The sequence below is a fragment of the Tripterygium wilfordii genome, chromosome 15 (assembly GCF_013401445.1).
Source record: "Tripterygium wilfordii isolate XIE 37 chromosome 15, ASM1340144v1, whole genome shotgun sequence".
Classification (NCBI taxonomy): Eukaryota; Viridiplantae; Streptophyta; class Magnoliopsida; order Celastrales; family Celastraceae; genus Tripterygium; species Tripterygium wilfordii.
Genome location: NC_052246.1, coordinates 13,557,398 through 13,569,160, shown reverse-complemented (window position 1 = coordinate 13,569,160; position 11,763 = coordinate 13,557,398). Strand labels below are relative to the sequence as shown.

Sequence of the window (11,763 nt, the reverse complement as noted above, 5' to 3'; positions counted from 1 at the left end):
TAAAGTTCTCTTTTTTATTTAATACAGTACAAATTGTTTATCTCGTAGATTCGTGTAGTGTTAGGGACCGTCACGTGCCTGACACGAGTCGCCGTCTCTTGTAGTATCTTTGTTTTCTGTTTATGATTTTCATTTTTATTTTCTAAGAAACATAAATTATGTTTTGATTTGAAAACACAGGCTCAAACCATAACTGCTTTTCCTATTTTCTATTTTAGAAAAGATTCATTCGACAATGCAATGGTCCCTCCTTCCTCGATCACTTGAAAATATTTTCTAAAATTAATGCAAAAAAGAAAAAAAATATTTTCTAAAATAGAAAATAGAAAGAAAAAAAGAAAAAAAGAAAAAAAGCAAGCCCGTACCGTGTATTTTTTTTTAATTTTTTGATAAAACTATTTTTTTTTCAAGTGATTTCATGTTTTTTGTATTGTGTTGAGTGGCGGGTCAAATCAGAGAGACAGGATATAAAAGGGCAATGAAAATTTTCGAGAGTATAAGGTTAGAGCATCTCCAGCAGCTCTTGTAAATTACTCCTGCATCCTATTTTACAGGATGAAAGCCCAAAAAATGAGAAAAAATACCCCCAACGAATCCGGTAAACATCCGGCAAAATAACGTTCCGCTATAGTGGTCAGCTAGAGGTAGCGGACCACTGTAGCACCACTATATCACACTTTAATATTAAAATATTGAGTGGACCAAGGCATCCACTTCCACCTGTACCGTGAATTTTCTAAATTGATATTATTTGACATAACTTTTGTCTCTATCGGATGATGGATAGAGACCAATTTGGTCAAAGTTTATCATTTAAGTGCAATTTATTTGTGTACAAATAAACAAATCTATTTGATAATTAAGTGTAATACATATATATATATATTAATAGTTTTTTTTTCTTTATATTATATTATTATTTTTCTTTAATTTAGTTTGTGCTCAAAATTTTTTTTTGTAATTTGCAATAAATTGAAAAATATATATTTAATATATTATTTTATTTTAAAAAATGATATTGTCAAAAAAAAATTTATTACTGTATAATGTAATCGATAAAAATTAAACATAAAATATTTTAAAAGTGAATGAAGAAATGAATATTTTAAGTTATAGAAGATGGTTTAGATGAGTTGCTGTGGAGTGTTGTTGAATTGTGATTCTGTAAAACTGTAAAATGACTCATTTTACTGTATTTTAGAGAATCTGTTAAGAAGAGCTGCTGTGGATGCTCTTATACGCTCAAGGGTCTACGGTAGGTAAGGAAGTGCAGTCAATCATTGGCTTGTGATGCAGTGTGACGTATTATAATTACTTGAGCGAATTATAAGTTTCATGCAAGTTCTTGAATTTTGTAATTAAAGGCAGATTTTCTCGCTTTTTCTTCTGCCTGCCAGCACACAGAAAATGCATGCTGGAACAACAGCATATCATCATGCAGTGTGCTTTTTCTAAACATTGAAGCCACAAAAGAGGCTTTGGTGATGATGATGTGATGCCATAGATAGAAGAACTTTGGATGTAATGCAGTCTTCTTGGTCCTCAAAAAATGGCTTCAAGTGCTTAATTGCTTATATAATGTATTTTATCTGCAAAACCAGAAGGAAGAATCCATGTTAGATTCAGATTCAACAAATGGAGAACTAATTACACTAATTACAGATTGCACTGTGATTTGCATAATCATATGCCCTTTTATATGGCCAGGACATTCATAGCTTAAGAGAGATTAAACGCGTATGGATGCTGTATGCCATCAATAAACCAGACTGTAACTACCTAACTTAAAACAAAAAAACGTTGAAGCATAAATGTTATAGCAAATTGAATTATGCACTCACAGTTTTGTACAATATAGTTCCTTGCTTCCTCAGTTTCCTGGATAGCCAAGGCTGCATTTTCTTCTGATATATGCTATCATCCATATCAATGTCTCCGAGTTTGCTTTTGCCTCTGGTTCCACTCTGGGCAGCCAATTGTGATGTCTTCTTCTCTGCCTTCTCAACTGGAATACTATTATCCATCCCGATAAAACAAAATGCTTGATCTGGAAATCCCAAAAGTTCAAGAACTTCGAGTACTGTTAGATTATCCGCTGAATGTACAAAATGTTACCTTAAAAATAACACACAAAGCTTCTAAACCAGAATCTATAATAGATTCCAGGAAGACCACAACCCAAGTCGTTTAATTCAGTGTTGCAAGGGGTTCATGATGCAAACTCATGCACTAACTAGGAAACCTAAGCCTCCTGAAAACGAGTTTCAGAGCATAATAACCTCATACCAACATCTTGTAGCTACTGGAGTTCCTAGTACCATAAAAAATGTCGGAACTGGCATTGATAAATGTTCAACACTTCAACTACATGTGTTCTTAATAAATCAGTTTAACCTAACAAGTCTCTGTCAGTCTCCAGCGAAGAACAAACCTTACTACAGCAATGGAGCCAGCACTCCAAAAGGAATGCCAGGAAGGTGCTCAATAGCAAATACTTAATGACCAAACCAGAGTTGCTAAAATAAATAAGAGGTTGATGTCACAAGATTCATCCCCCAATCCATATGTTCATAGGAGACGAATGATGTCCCGATTTTCAGCAGGGCAGGAGTAAGAAGAAAAAAAAAAGAAGCTTTCTTTTGAGCATTGCAATGAAGCTTCCTGGAAAAGCAAAAGTAGTGCTAATTAAGAGATGGCGCATGATACAAATATGTCAGGGATTTGATAACTAATGAGTATGATTCAATTCTTTGTGCCATAAAAAAAAAGGTATGATTTCAATTTCCAGGCTCCCGTCAAAAAGTATGACGAAAAGACAAAGCATGCATTGATTCTTGGAGCATATATCACTCTTCATAACAAATTCTGCTCATTTAATCACATGACATTCATGGTTCAGAGAATCGATCTAAAGTCCTTTGAATAAGAATCCTCCAAGATGTAAAGAAGTGGATAAGTAAAACCAGAACATTCAAGCAAATATCAAAAGACTCTCATCGTTCAGCTTCCTATCGCAAAGTCATTGATCATAGAAACAATCTGAAAGAAACTGACTGATTATCGGGAAACAAAATGCTGTCATCTATGAGCTACATAACTATGCTACAACATTACCACATCACACCTCCTCAATGCCAGCAGTAGAAACCACCATTTAAAAAAAAATTTCTTGGCATGAAATATTCGAGATTCGGTAACTAGTATTGTAGTGATCAACAAGACAGCTTGTGGTGGGTTTCCCGTTTTATGTTTCCAAAATAAAATTCATCTAGCCATGAACAAATGAATTTATGCAAACGCCGATAACAAGAACAGCCAGACCCATTAACTGAAATTAGAAATTTCTGATGAGAGAACTTGCAAGAAAACACAGAAGAACGCAAGAAAATTGATCAATTTCAAAAGTAAACTGTTGCCTTTAAAATAGATGCCCAAAATAAAGAAAACCCATGAGCAAACAACTCTGATAGCTGATAACCTAGAATCCAAACTATCCCACGTAAAAACCCACGACAAACATCTAACCCTAGATTGAAAAGAGAAAAACACGCATTGCTAGATATTAAGAACAACAAACATGGGTCAAATTCATTCATCCTAAACTTATAGCCCACAACAACAGGAGGATGAAAAGAAATCACAAAACAACAACCAAAAACAGGCAAACCTGAAATGCTGGCGAAAAATGGGAAGCCTAGTTCAGCAAATTTGACAATCGCAGAGACCCACCTCTCAAAGTTCTCTCCTTCCTCAGAAATTCTTTAAGAAACGAAGTCTAGAATAACTCCATACCTCATACAAGCAAAATGAAACCCAAAATGGAGCTCACTGCAGAATCACATATATGAGAGGAGTACTAGGCAAGACACACTAGAGTGAATGTAGGTTGGAGCCTGGTGAGACTTGGGTTCCCTATTTTTGATTCTGACAAATACCATACTGAGCATTTTGTGTGCTCTATATCAACTTATCAAGTGTAGCGCAGCCAAAGCAGGGGGCCAAGTCAGTCTGGGAAAACGCGCGGGAGAGTTTTAAGTAGTGCCACGTGGATGCAAAGGACGTGGTATAATGACCGAACTAACCAGTCAGACTCATACATTAGGGCCGAACCAAACTGGGCCTTTGTTTGATTTTAAGCCCAAACTGAATACCAACAAAAGTAGAGGTTTCTAAAAGAGGCCCATTTGGTAAAGAGCAAATAGGGTAACGTAAGTTACGTAACTCTCCTTCAACTGTTCCACAGGCCATGCCATCGATGATGGATAATGGAAATTCAAATAGTGCCCCGGCGAATCCCACGAACGACCGGATCATGCTTAACGTTGGTGGTACTCTCTTCGAGACCACCGTGTCAACGCTTGAATCCGGTGGTTCAGACTCTCTACTGGCCTCTCTCGCGAACCGGCCAAGCCATGAGTCCGAACCGGTTTTCATAGACCGGGATCCTGAGATTTTCGCGGTTCTTCTCTCGCTTCTCCGGTCAAACCGCCTCCCCTCCACCGCCCGCCGCTTCTCCAAGCAAGAACTCAACGACGAAGCCCTATATTACGGCATCGAGTCTCGTCTCCGCTCAGCGATGTCACCGGCTCAACTCTCCGGTATTGACGCCTCAATCGTCGCCACCATACGCCCAGCCGCGGAAGGAATCTCTTCAGCCTTCACCGCTATCGATGATGGTTCCGTTTGGATCGCCCACGGTGGTCAAGTATCGGTCTATGACTGGAACCTTTCTCACGCTGGCACCTTTCGCACTCACCTCGATAACATCATTTCAATTTGTCGAGCCTGGCCGGAGGTTGCTGCCATTGGATCGGACTCCGAAGCTGGTCTTCACTTCTATGACTTCTCCGGCGGGCGCCATATTGATTCACTTCACTGGACCGACCCCTCCGATCCGCGGATTTACAAGGCCGAAGTCACTGCCATCGCCAATTCGCCTACTCTGGTCTTTGCCTCGTTTGCGTGTTCACATAGGGAGAATTGCATCCTTGTGATTGACAATTCAACTCTCCAGATAGCAACGGAACTAGGCAGGCAGTCCGGTAGCTCAGCGAAGAACATGGCCCCCGGGAAGCTGACGTGGATGCCGGAGACGGGGATGCTGATAGGCAGTGCGGTGATGTGCGGGGCATTCGGGTATTCAGGTTACATACGTATCTGGGATCCAAGGTCCGGGATTGTGGTTTGGGAGACGAACGAACCAGGTTCTGGACGCAGCAGCAGGTTTGGAGACCCATTGGCTGACGTGGACGTCGACATTGAAGAGTCAGTTCTGTCTAAAATTTGTTCGAAATCTGGAGACCTGGCAATGGCGGATTTGCGTAAATTAGGTGATGATCCGTGGGTATATGTGACGGAGAAGAACCCCAGTATGAGAAACACGAGCAGTGGGGGAGGCAATAGTGTGGTGCATTGCTATAGGAGTCAAGTTTTTGTGGGGAGAGAAGGTAGTTTAGAGGTCTGGTCAAGGGTTGAGGATGGAAAGGATGGTGAATTAGAGAGAGTTTATAGAAGAAACTTCGTGGATAAGGTGAAGGATTCAGAGAGAGGGTTGATTAGGAAGATTGAAGGTGGTGGAGATAGGTTGTTTGTTAGTAGAGATGATGTTGAGGGGATTGAGGTGTGGGAAAGTTCTTATTTTTCTGGTGCAATCTCAGTATTGTGACACACTTCTGATTTCTTTTTATCTCTGTAAAGTTGATTGTTCAATAGTATTGTTTACATTTCGATATGTTAATATACTCGTAGCAATTAAGAATCAAATACACAGGGCAAAGTTTCGAGCATTTGAACCCTAAACTGCTCACAGTTGGTGATTTCTAGGAGATATGAAATCAAACCTCTTTCAGGTAATTGCTATGCTTTTGGATTGTGGGAATTGTGTTTGCTGGGGTTCTGTTTTTAATTGCTCTATTGAATTCTTTTACTGTAGATAATTTCATACCTGGTGAAATAGTAAGTAATACTAAGCTTCATCAGGTTTCTGCCTTAAGCTGTTCTTTGAACTTGTAACCACGGGTTCTTTTCTATACACTTCCATTCTAATAACACAGGAAATTATTCTTGGTCACTACCAAATGAGCGTTTGTTATAAATAAGCCAATGCCAGGGCAATAATGATTAGTCCCACTTATCAACATCGAGTCTGACTTGGTGCACTCTCATTTCCTTTAGCTCCCACACCTTGAGCATGCCAAGGCATGATCGACAAAAGCATGAGAAACCAAATCCAGAAAAATCCTCCATACCTCTGACTCTGAGAGATTCTTACAGTAATTACGACCAAATTAACCGAAAGGGAAACTGAAAGTGGCCTTTTTTTGGGTCATTAACATTTGACAGGACATGATGAAAGCAAATGAATGACAATTAGACAAATGTTTCTCTCATGAGGCCATCTGCCTGAATGACAGACATATTTACAACCACAAATTGCTGCTCAAAATAATAGTAACAAATTCCTCTCTTTGTCATCTTCTGGAAGTGGAACTACCTATAACAATCAAAATCTAGAAATTGATTTCTCAAGACATCAAGACCATCTCTCTAATTCTTCAGACCCTGAGGTCCCGTTAGGAAACAAGACAAAAAAAAAAGAAAATTCACAAACCCACAGAAGTCTTTTTTTTCCCCCCAACATTTTCATACTGTTAAGTTCACCTACATTCAAGTAGCTACCTCTAATGACCCGTCCATCATCAACTTCAGGCTCAGACTGTTGAATCTTTCGCGTGAATATTGCCGAGATGCCTTCCTCCAGTCTGTACCAGCCTTCATCATTGAAGCAAACTCCTCATAACTAATGCGTCCATCCTGCAAGATAAATTGAAGGGATGATTAACTTCCAACTTGGAAATCAAATGCAAAAGAATTTGATGTTATGTTGCAGGGGATTAATAACTAAGTGTTGGAAAAAGATAATGTTTGGAGATGATTTCTTCGGAGAAAGAAAAGATATGTGTGTTAACAAGAGTGTTAGAACAACGGGCCATGTTTCTAAGTGAAGATACACAACACACATTAATCAAGAAACAAGCGTCGGTAAATAAAATGATGATTTCAGCATTCTTTTTGACAAAGAAGCAGTGACGATGTAATGATACAATCACATATAACACATTAAAAGTAATTTACTGGCGATACCCAGAAAAGAAAATGTAGAGAAGGGTACACCAATTGCACCAACGTGAAAGGGAATATAACAAAGATGCTTTGGTCATGCATAAAGGATTAGCCAGTTGAGCCACAAATCATAATGGCCAGGGAATGGGAGGCCTGACGTTGAAGTCAAAGAAATGCTATTTTTGGGTTTCAAAGATTGAAAGGGTAAAATTTATGATACTGTACAGAGAATGTCTGAAAAGCTATCCAATGTTCATCAAAGCCTTAATGCCAAACAATTTGGGGTAGTCACATGAATTCACAAATAAAATCTATGTATATAAAATCACATCATACATATAAAGATATATATCAGTTACTGTTAAGAGCTAAAATGTGAGGCATGAGAGTATGAAACTAACCTTGTCCGTGTCAACATCCTGCATAATAGCATTGATAACTTCCTCACTACAGGTATCAGTTTCATCATTCAAAGCATTTCGGAGCTCGTCAATCTCTATGTAACCACTCTCATTTTGGTCAAAAAATGAAAATGCTTTATGTAGATGCTCGTCGTTGCCCATCTTCTTTAGGTGAACTGAAACTGCAACAAACTCTCCATAATTTAGAGCTCCATCACCATCAACATCAGCCTGTAGACAGCAGTTCTCATTTCTTCACTTCACTAAATGAGCACAAATACAATTTTAACTCAACTGTATCAGACAGTATCTACCTCTTGGGGCTTTTCCTAAAATAGAGGAACAGGGCAACAACTTTTGGCAGCTAAAACAATCCAGGTGAATTATAATAAATTAATAATTACCCATTTCCCCCAGCTTAACTATATAACATTTCAATCTTAGGTCTAATAAAAAAAGTGAAGAATTGGGCTTAATTTGATTATTTCTTTTTTTCTAAGCCTTTCATTAAATTTTTTAGAAAAAAGTATGCTGGCTATTTGTCCAGTGTCTTCTGCTTGAGATGTCAGTGGTCCGAATTAACTTTTAAGAAAGTAAAACCAATATTTACATACAATTTCAGCCACTAGTTTCTAAGCAAAAAGTTTGAGGAAAACTTGAAAGCGTGGATAAATCAAAAAAGAACTTTTAGGTTGGCTAAGTCTTACAGCTTCCATAAGGATTTGAAGATCAGCATCAGGTATCTTCTGGCCAAGCTTTTGTAACCCAGCCCTAAGCTCCTCAAGGTTAATCATACCCCTGTTACCAGTGTCCATCATATTAAATGCATCCTTTAAGCCAGCCACTTCCTCAACTGATAAATGCTCAGCTATCACCTGGAAATTGAATCCACAAAACTCAGTCATCGAAAGTTCCAACTGTGAGCAAGAGCCAGGCCAATTTTTGGCCAAAATCAGCCATTTCTATCCAACGATGCTACAATAATTTTGGAGAATACAAAACATAAACAGTGAGAAATGGAAACATTACCCTTAAAGCTCTTTTCTTTAGCTTGTTCATTACAGAAAATTGTTTGAGCCTTGCTCTCACAGTCTCACCCAGTGAGACATTTGGGGCCTTCTTAGCATTTTGTAGCCAAGGATGGTCTGCAAAGAAGAGTCATGACTATTTTCAAAGGAGGAGCAATGAATCTCCATATACAAAAGAATGTCAAATGAAAATATCAAACGTTACCAATAACTTCCTGAGCTGACAGCCGCCGCCGCGGGTCAGGATCAAGCATTTTTTTCACCAGGTCCTTGGCATTATCAGATACTTTAGGCCATGGGTCCCTCTTGAAATCAATGACAGAACGAATGATTGCCTGTGCTACACCCTGCTCAGTTTCTACATAAAGAATATAGTATGAATATATTTATATTATGACCATAAAATTTAAAATTGCTAAAAGGCAAAACTCCTTTAATAATAGAATAGGGGAACAAAACGCGACTTGTTTGCATGTTCATGCATGAAAATCCAAATAAAAATTGAGTAGTGCCATTTTTCCACAATGGACTCATTTTCTGAACTTTTTATCTTACACCAGATCAGATGTGCAGCATGCTTTCAAACATCATGAAAGTTAACAACCTAAGTTAAAAATTCAGCCATCAAACTGGAGAACTAACCTGCCCAGAACGGTGGAACACCACAAAGTAAAATGTATAAGATAACTCCGGCACTCCAGACATCAACCTCAGGGCCATAATTACGTTTGAGAACCTCTGGTGCCATGTAATAAGGACTTCCCACAATTTCATTAAATCTCTCGCCTATATATTGTGCATTTAGACATGAGGTGAGAAATATGGGCAAACAGACTAATGCCTCAGAAATCTTTAAAAGAGGGGAAAAAAGAAATGCAATGGGGTGAGATGTACAAAGTCTTAATACAAGTATACACTGCAATACCTGGTTTAAAAAATACAGACAACCCAAAATCAATTGCCTTTAAAGGGGCTGTTTCCTTCTTATTTCCAAAAAGAAAATTTTCTGGCTTTAGATCACGATGTATGACTCCATGCTTATGGCACATCTGCAGCGAAGAAAGAAAAGAGAAACAAACCAGGTTATTTCAAAAGAAAAATATTCTTGCTGTGTCAGGTCAAACGAGTTTCATTATTGGGCCATGAACACACTATGGAAGCATATTTAACAAACCCTCAAAAGTTCACAGATCAACGACTAAATTCTCTTATTGAAATACACATAAGGGCATTTTATTTTCCTACAGGAAAATGTGGGTGTTACATAAACCAAAACGAAACCATGATTTTCTTAAAGTAGCCAAAAATGTGAAATGAACCTAAACTTTGTAACAGTATAGCATATCAAGCTTTCCAGAAAACCAAAAATACCAACAGCACACAACACGTAATGCAAGACACTGCAGACAATATTCAGTTGAATCCCAAGTGAGAATTAAATTGCTACGGAATGCAAAGTGGTTATCAAACCGACAACGTATCACTGAACATAACTATACCTGAACAACTTCAACAATAGTCCTCATAACTACAGCAGCGGCACGTTCTGTGTAATGGCCCCTTGCAACAATCCGGTCAAACAGCTCTCCACCCTCACACAATTCCATCACAATGTGCACAGCAGTATCATCTTCATAAGTACCCTTTAGTGTCACAACATTTACATGCTTCGGCAAATGTTTCATAATTTCTACTTCCCTCCTGACATCTTCAATATCCACTGCAGTTCTGAGCTTCTTTTTAGAAATTGACTTACAAGCATACTTTTCACCCGTGTTTACATCAGTGCACAGATACGTTACCCCAAATTCACCACGACCAACCTCACGACCTAGATCATATTGGGCTGAGATGTCCCGGCCAGTAGGGTCTTTCAAGACCCATAGCTTGTGTACACCCCCAGATCCATTAGTACCATCAAAAAATGGTTTGTCTTTGTTTTTCCCTTTCTGCCTCTCAGAGGCAGAGCTAGGTCTTGCACAACAAATTCCCATGAATCAGAGGCCTAGAGGCTTCAAATCCTCCAAATTCACTGTAACTTAAAGAAGGACATAGTAAACTAACTAGATAAACAAACGAACTTCGGAAATTCATGTACAATAACGAACAGGAAAAGGACAGGATCAAAATGACCAAGTTACAATATCAGCTCATAGCTTCATTTAGCTTGCAATCTGAACTGCGATTTTGACCTAAAAAGAAAATCCCCAACAAATTTGGATAACTTTGAAATTGGCATGCAATTTGGAGAAACGACCCACAAATTTAATGAACTGGGAAACAAAAAAACAAGAAATGCCTTTGAAGGTTGAATCTATCCAAAAAGTATATTCCTGCAATAAACTTCAATAAATCCTAGAATATGCTAAAATCTGAGATAAAATTAAAGTTTTTACCTCGACATCATAAGATGGAAATTTTCAACTATGAAAAGAAAACAATAAGCCAGAAAACCGAGAAGGATTTGAGCCAAATCAAAGAAATGTTCTCCATAAACTTAAATAATTAAACTTTATGCAAAGGATGGAAACCCACCTTGGATCCCTGAAATACTTCTTAAAAAAAGGGTCTGAGAGAAAATCTGGAGGCACCCAGATGGATTTTGGCGATGAAGAGCTTGAATCAATGTGAGAAATCAAAAGGCCTGTACTTTGTTATTGCAATGAAAAAGTTAAAAACAAATAGGAATAGGAATCCAAGGCGTGTGAAAATGCGAGAGAGTCAAAGCTATCCTGTTGGATTCAACGTTAGTAGGAGAGGCAGAGGTAGAACCCTTCTGTCTGTCGTCTCTTTTCTTTTCTTTTTCTCTTCTCTTTCTTTATCTCTTTATTATGTTTTCTTCCAAAATATCCAACAAAACTCAGGTTTTTAGTTTTTACCAACCAAAAATCAATAAATAAAAGCTTGCTTTCTGATTTTGGTTAATTTCCTATCATTCATCTCTACATTTTTTGCAGCCTTTTGGTTTAAAGAAAAGTCAAATAATTATTATTAGAAACAAAAAATACCATAATAAATTTAAAATAAAATAAAATTGTTTACTTTAGAATTACTAGAGAAAAATCAAGTGGAAGAAACTTTTGCCTCCAAAAACCAAAATGAAAAGTAAATATGTATTTTTGGATTTTTTTTTAAATATAATAATTTCAAGGCAGTGGTGCGGAATGAAAATATGTTGTTCTAAATCCAAGCATTTTTATTTTGCTATTGTT

The 11,763-nt window shown here is 37.8% G+C and overlaps 2 protein-coding genes across 4 annotated transcripts; one reads left to right on the top strand and one right to left on the bottom strand.

Annotated features, from left to right (window-relative positions):
- Window positions 1–4,205: 4,205 nt before the first annotated feature.
- LOC120016002 (protein ENDOPLASMIC RETICULUM-ARRESTED PEN3-like) lies at window positions 4,206–5,763 on the top strand. The gene has a single exon (XM_038868540.1). The coding sequence runs from the start codon at window positions 4,247–4,249 to the stop codon at window positions 5,663–5,665; it is 1,419 nt and encodes a 472-aa protein (XP_038724468.1). The 5' UTR covers window positions 4,206–4,246; the 3' UTR covers window positions 5,666–5,763.
- Window positions 5,764–6,304: 541 nt separating this feature from the next.
- Window positions 6,305–11,328, bottom strand: LOC120017143 (calcium-dependent protein kinase 8-like). 3 transcript variants are annotated; one of them, XM_038870252.1, is made up of 9 exons: window positions 11,087–11,328; window positions 10,051–10,583; window positions 9,477–9,600; window positions 9,194–9,337; window positions 8,757–8,909; window positions 8,553–8,668; window positions 8,231–8,398; window positions 7,524–7,754; window positions 6,630–6,813 (listed from the first exon to the last, which is right to left on the bottom strand). In XM_038870252.1, exons 2-9 carry the CDS (start codon window positions 10,543–10,545, stop codon window positions 6,667–6,669), a joined length of 1,578 nt encoding a protein of 525 aa, XP_038726180.1. In that variant the 5' UTR covers window positions 10,546–10,583; window positions 11,087–11,328; the 3' UTR covers window positions 6,630–6,666. The 3 variants fall into 3 exon arrangements, with proteins under 3 accessions (XP_038726181.1, XP_038726180.1, XP_038726178.1); XM_038870250.1 differs by having other exon boundaries at window positions 10,051–10,589; window positions 11,087–11,327; XM_038870253.1 differs by lacking the exon at window positions 11,087–11,328 and having other exon boundaries at window positions 6,305–6,813; window positions 10,051–10,545.
- Window positions 11,329–11,763: the final 435 nt, after the last annotated feature.

What these genes read in the sequence shown, in the direction of transcription:
- LOC120016002 (XM_038868540.1), top strand. Translation starts at nt 4,247, where the DNA reads ATGCCATCGATGATGGATAATGGAAATTCAAATAGTGCCCCGGCGAAT.
- LOC120017143 (XM_038870252.1), bottom strand. Translation starts at nt 10,545, where the DNA reads ATGGGAATTTGTTGTGCAAGACCTAGCTCTGCCTCTGAGAGGCAGAAA. An exon ending in CTATTGTTGAAGTTGTTCAG is followed by an intron (nt 9,601 to 10,050) that starts GTATAGTTATGT and finishes TCTTCGCTGCAG; the next exon opens with ATGTGCCATAAGCATGGAGT. An exon ending in GTCAGCTCAGGAAGTTATTG is followed by an intron (nt 8,669 to 8,756) that starts GTAACGTTTGAT and finishes TCTTCTTTGCAG; the next exon opens with ACCATCCTTGGCTACAAAAT.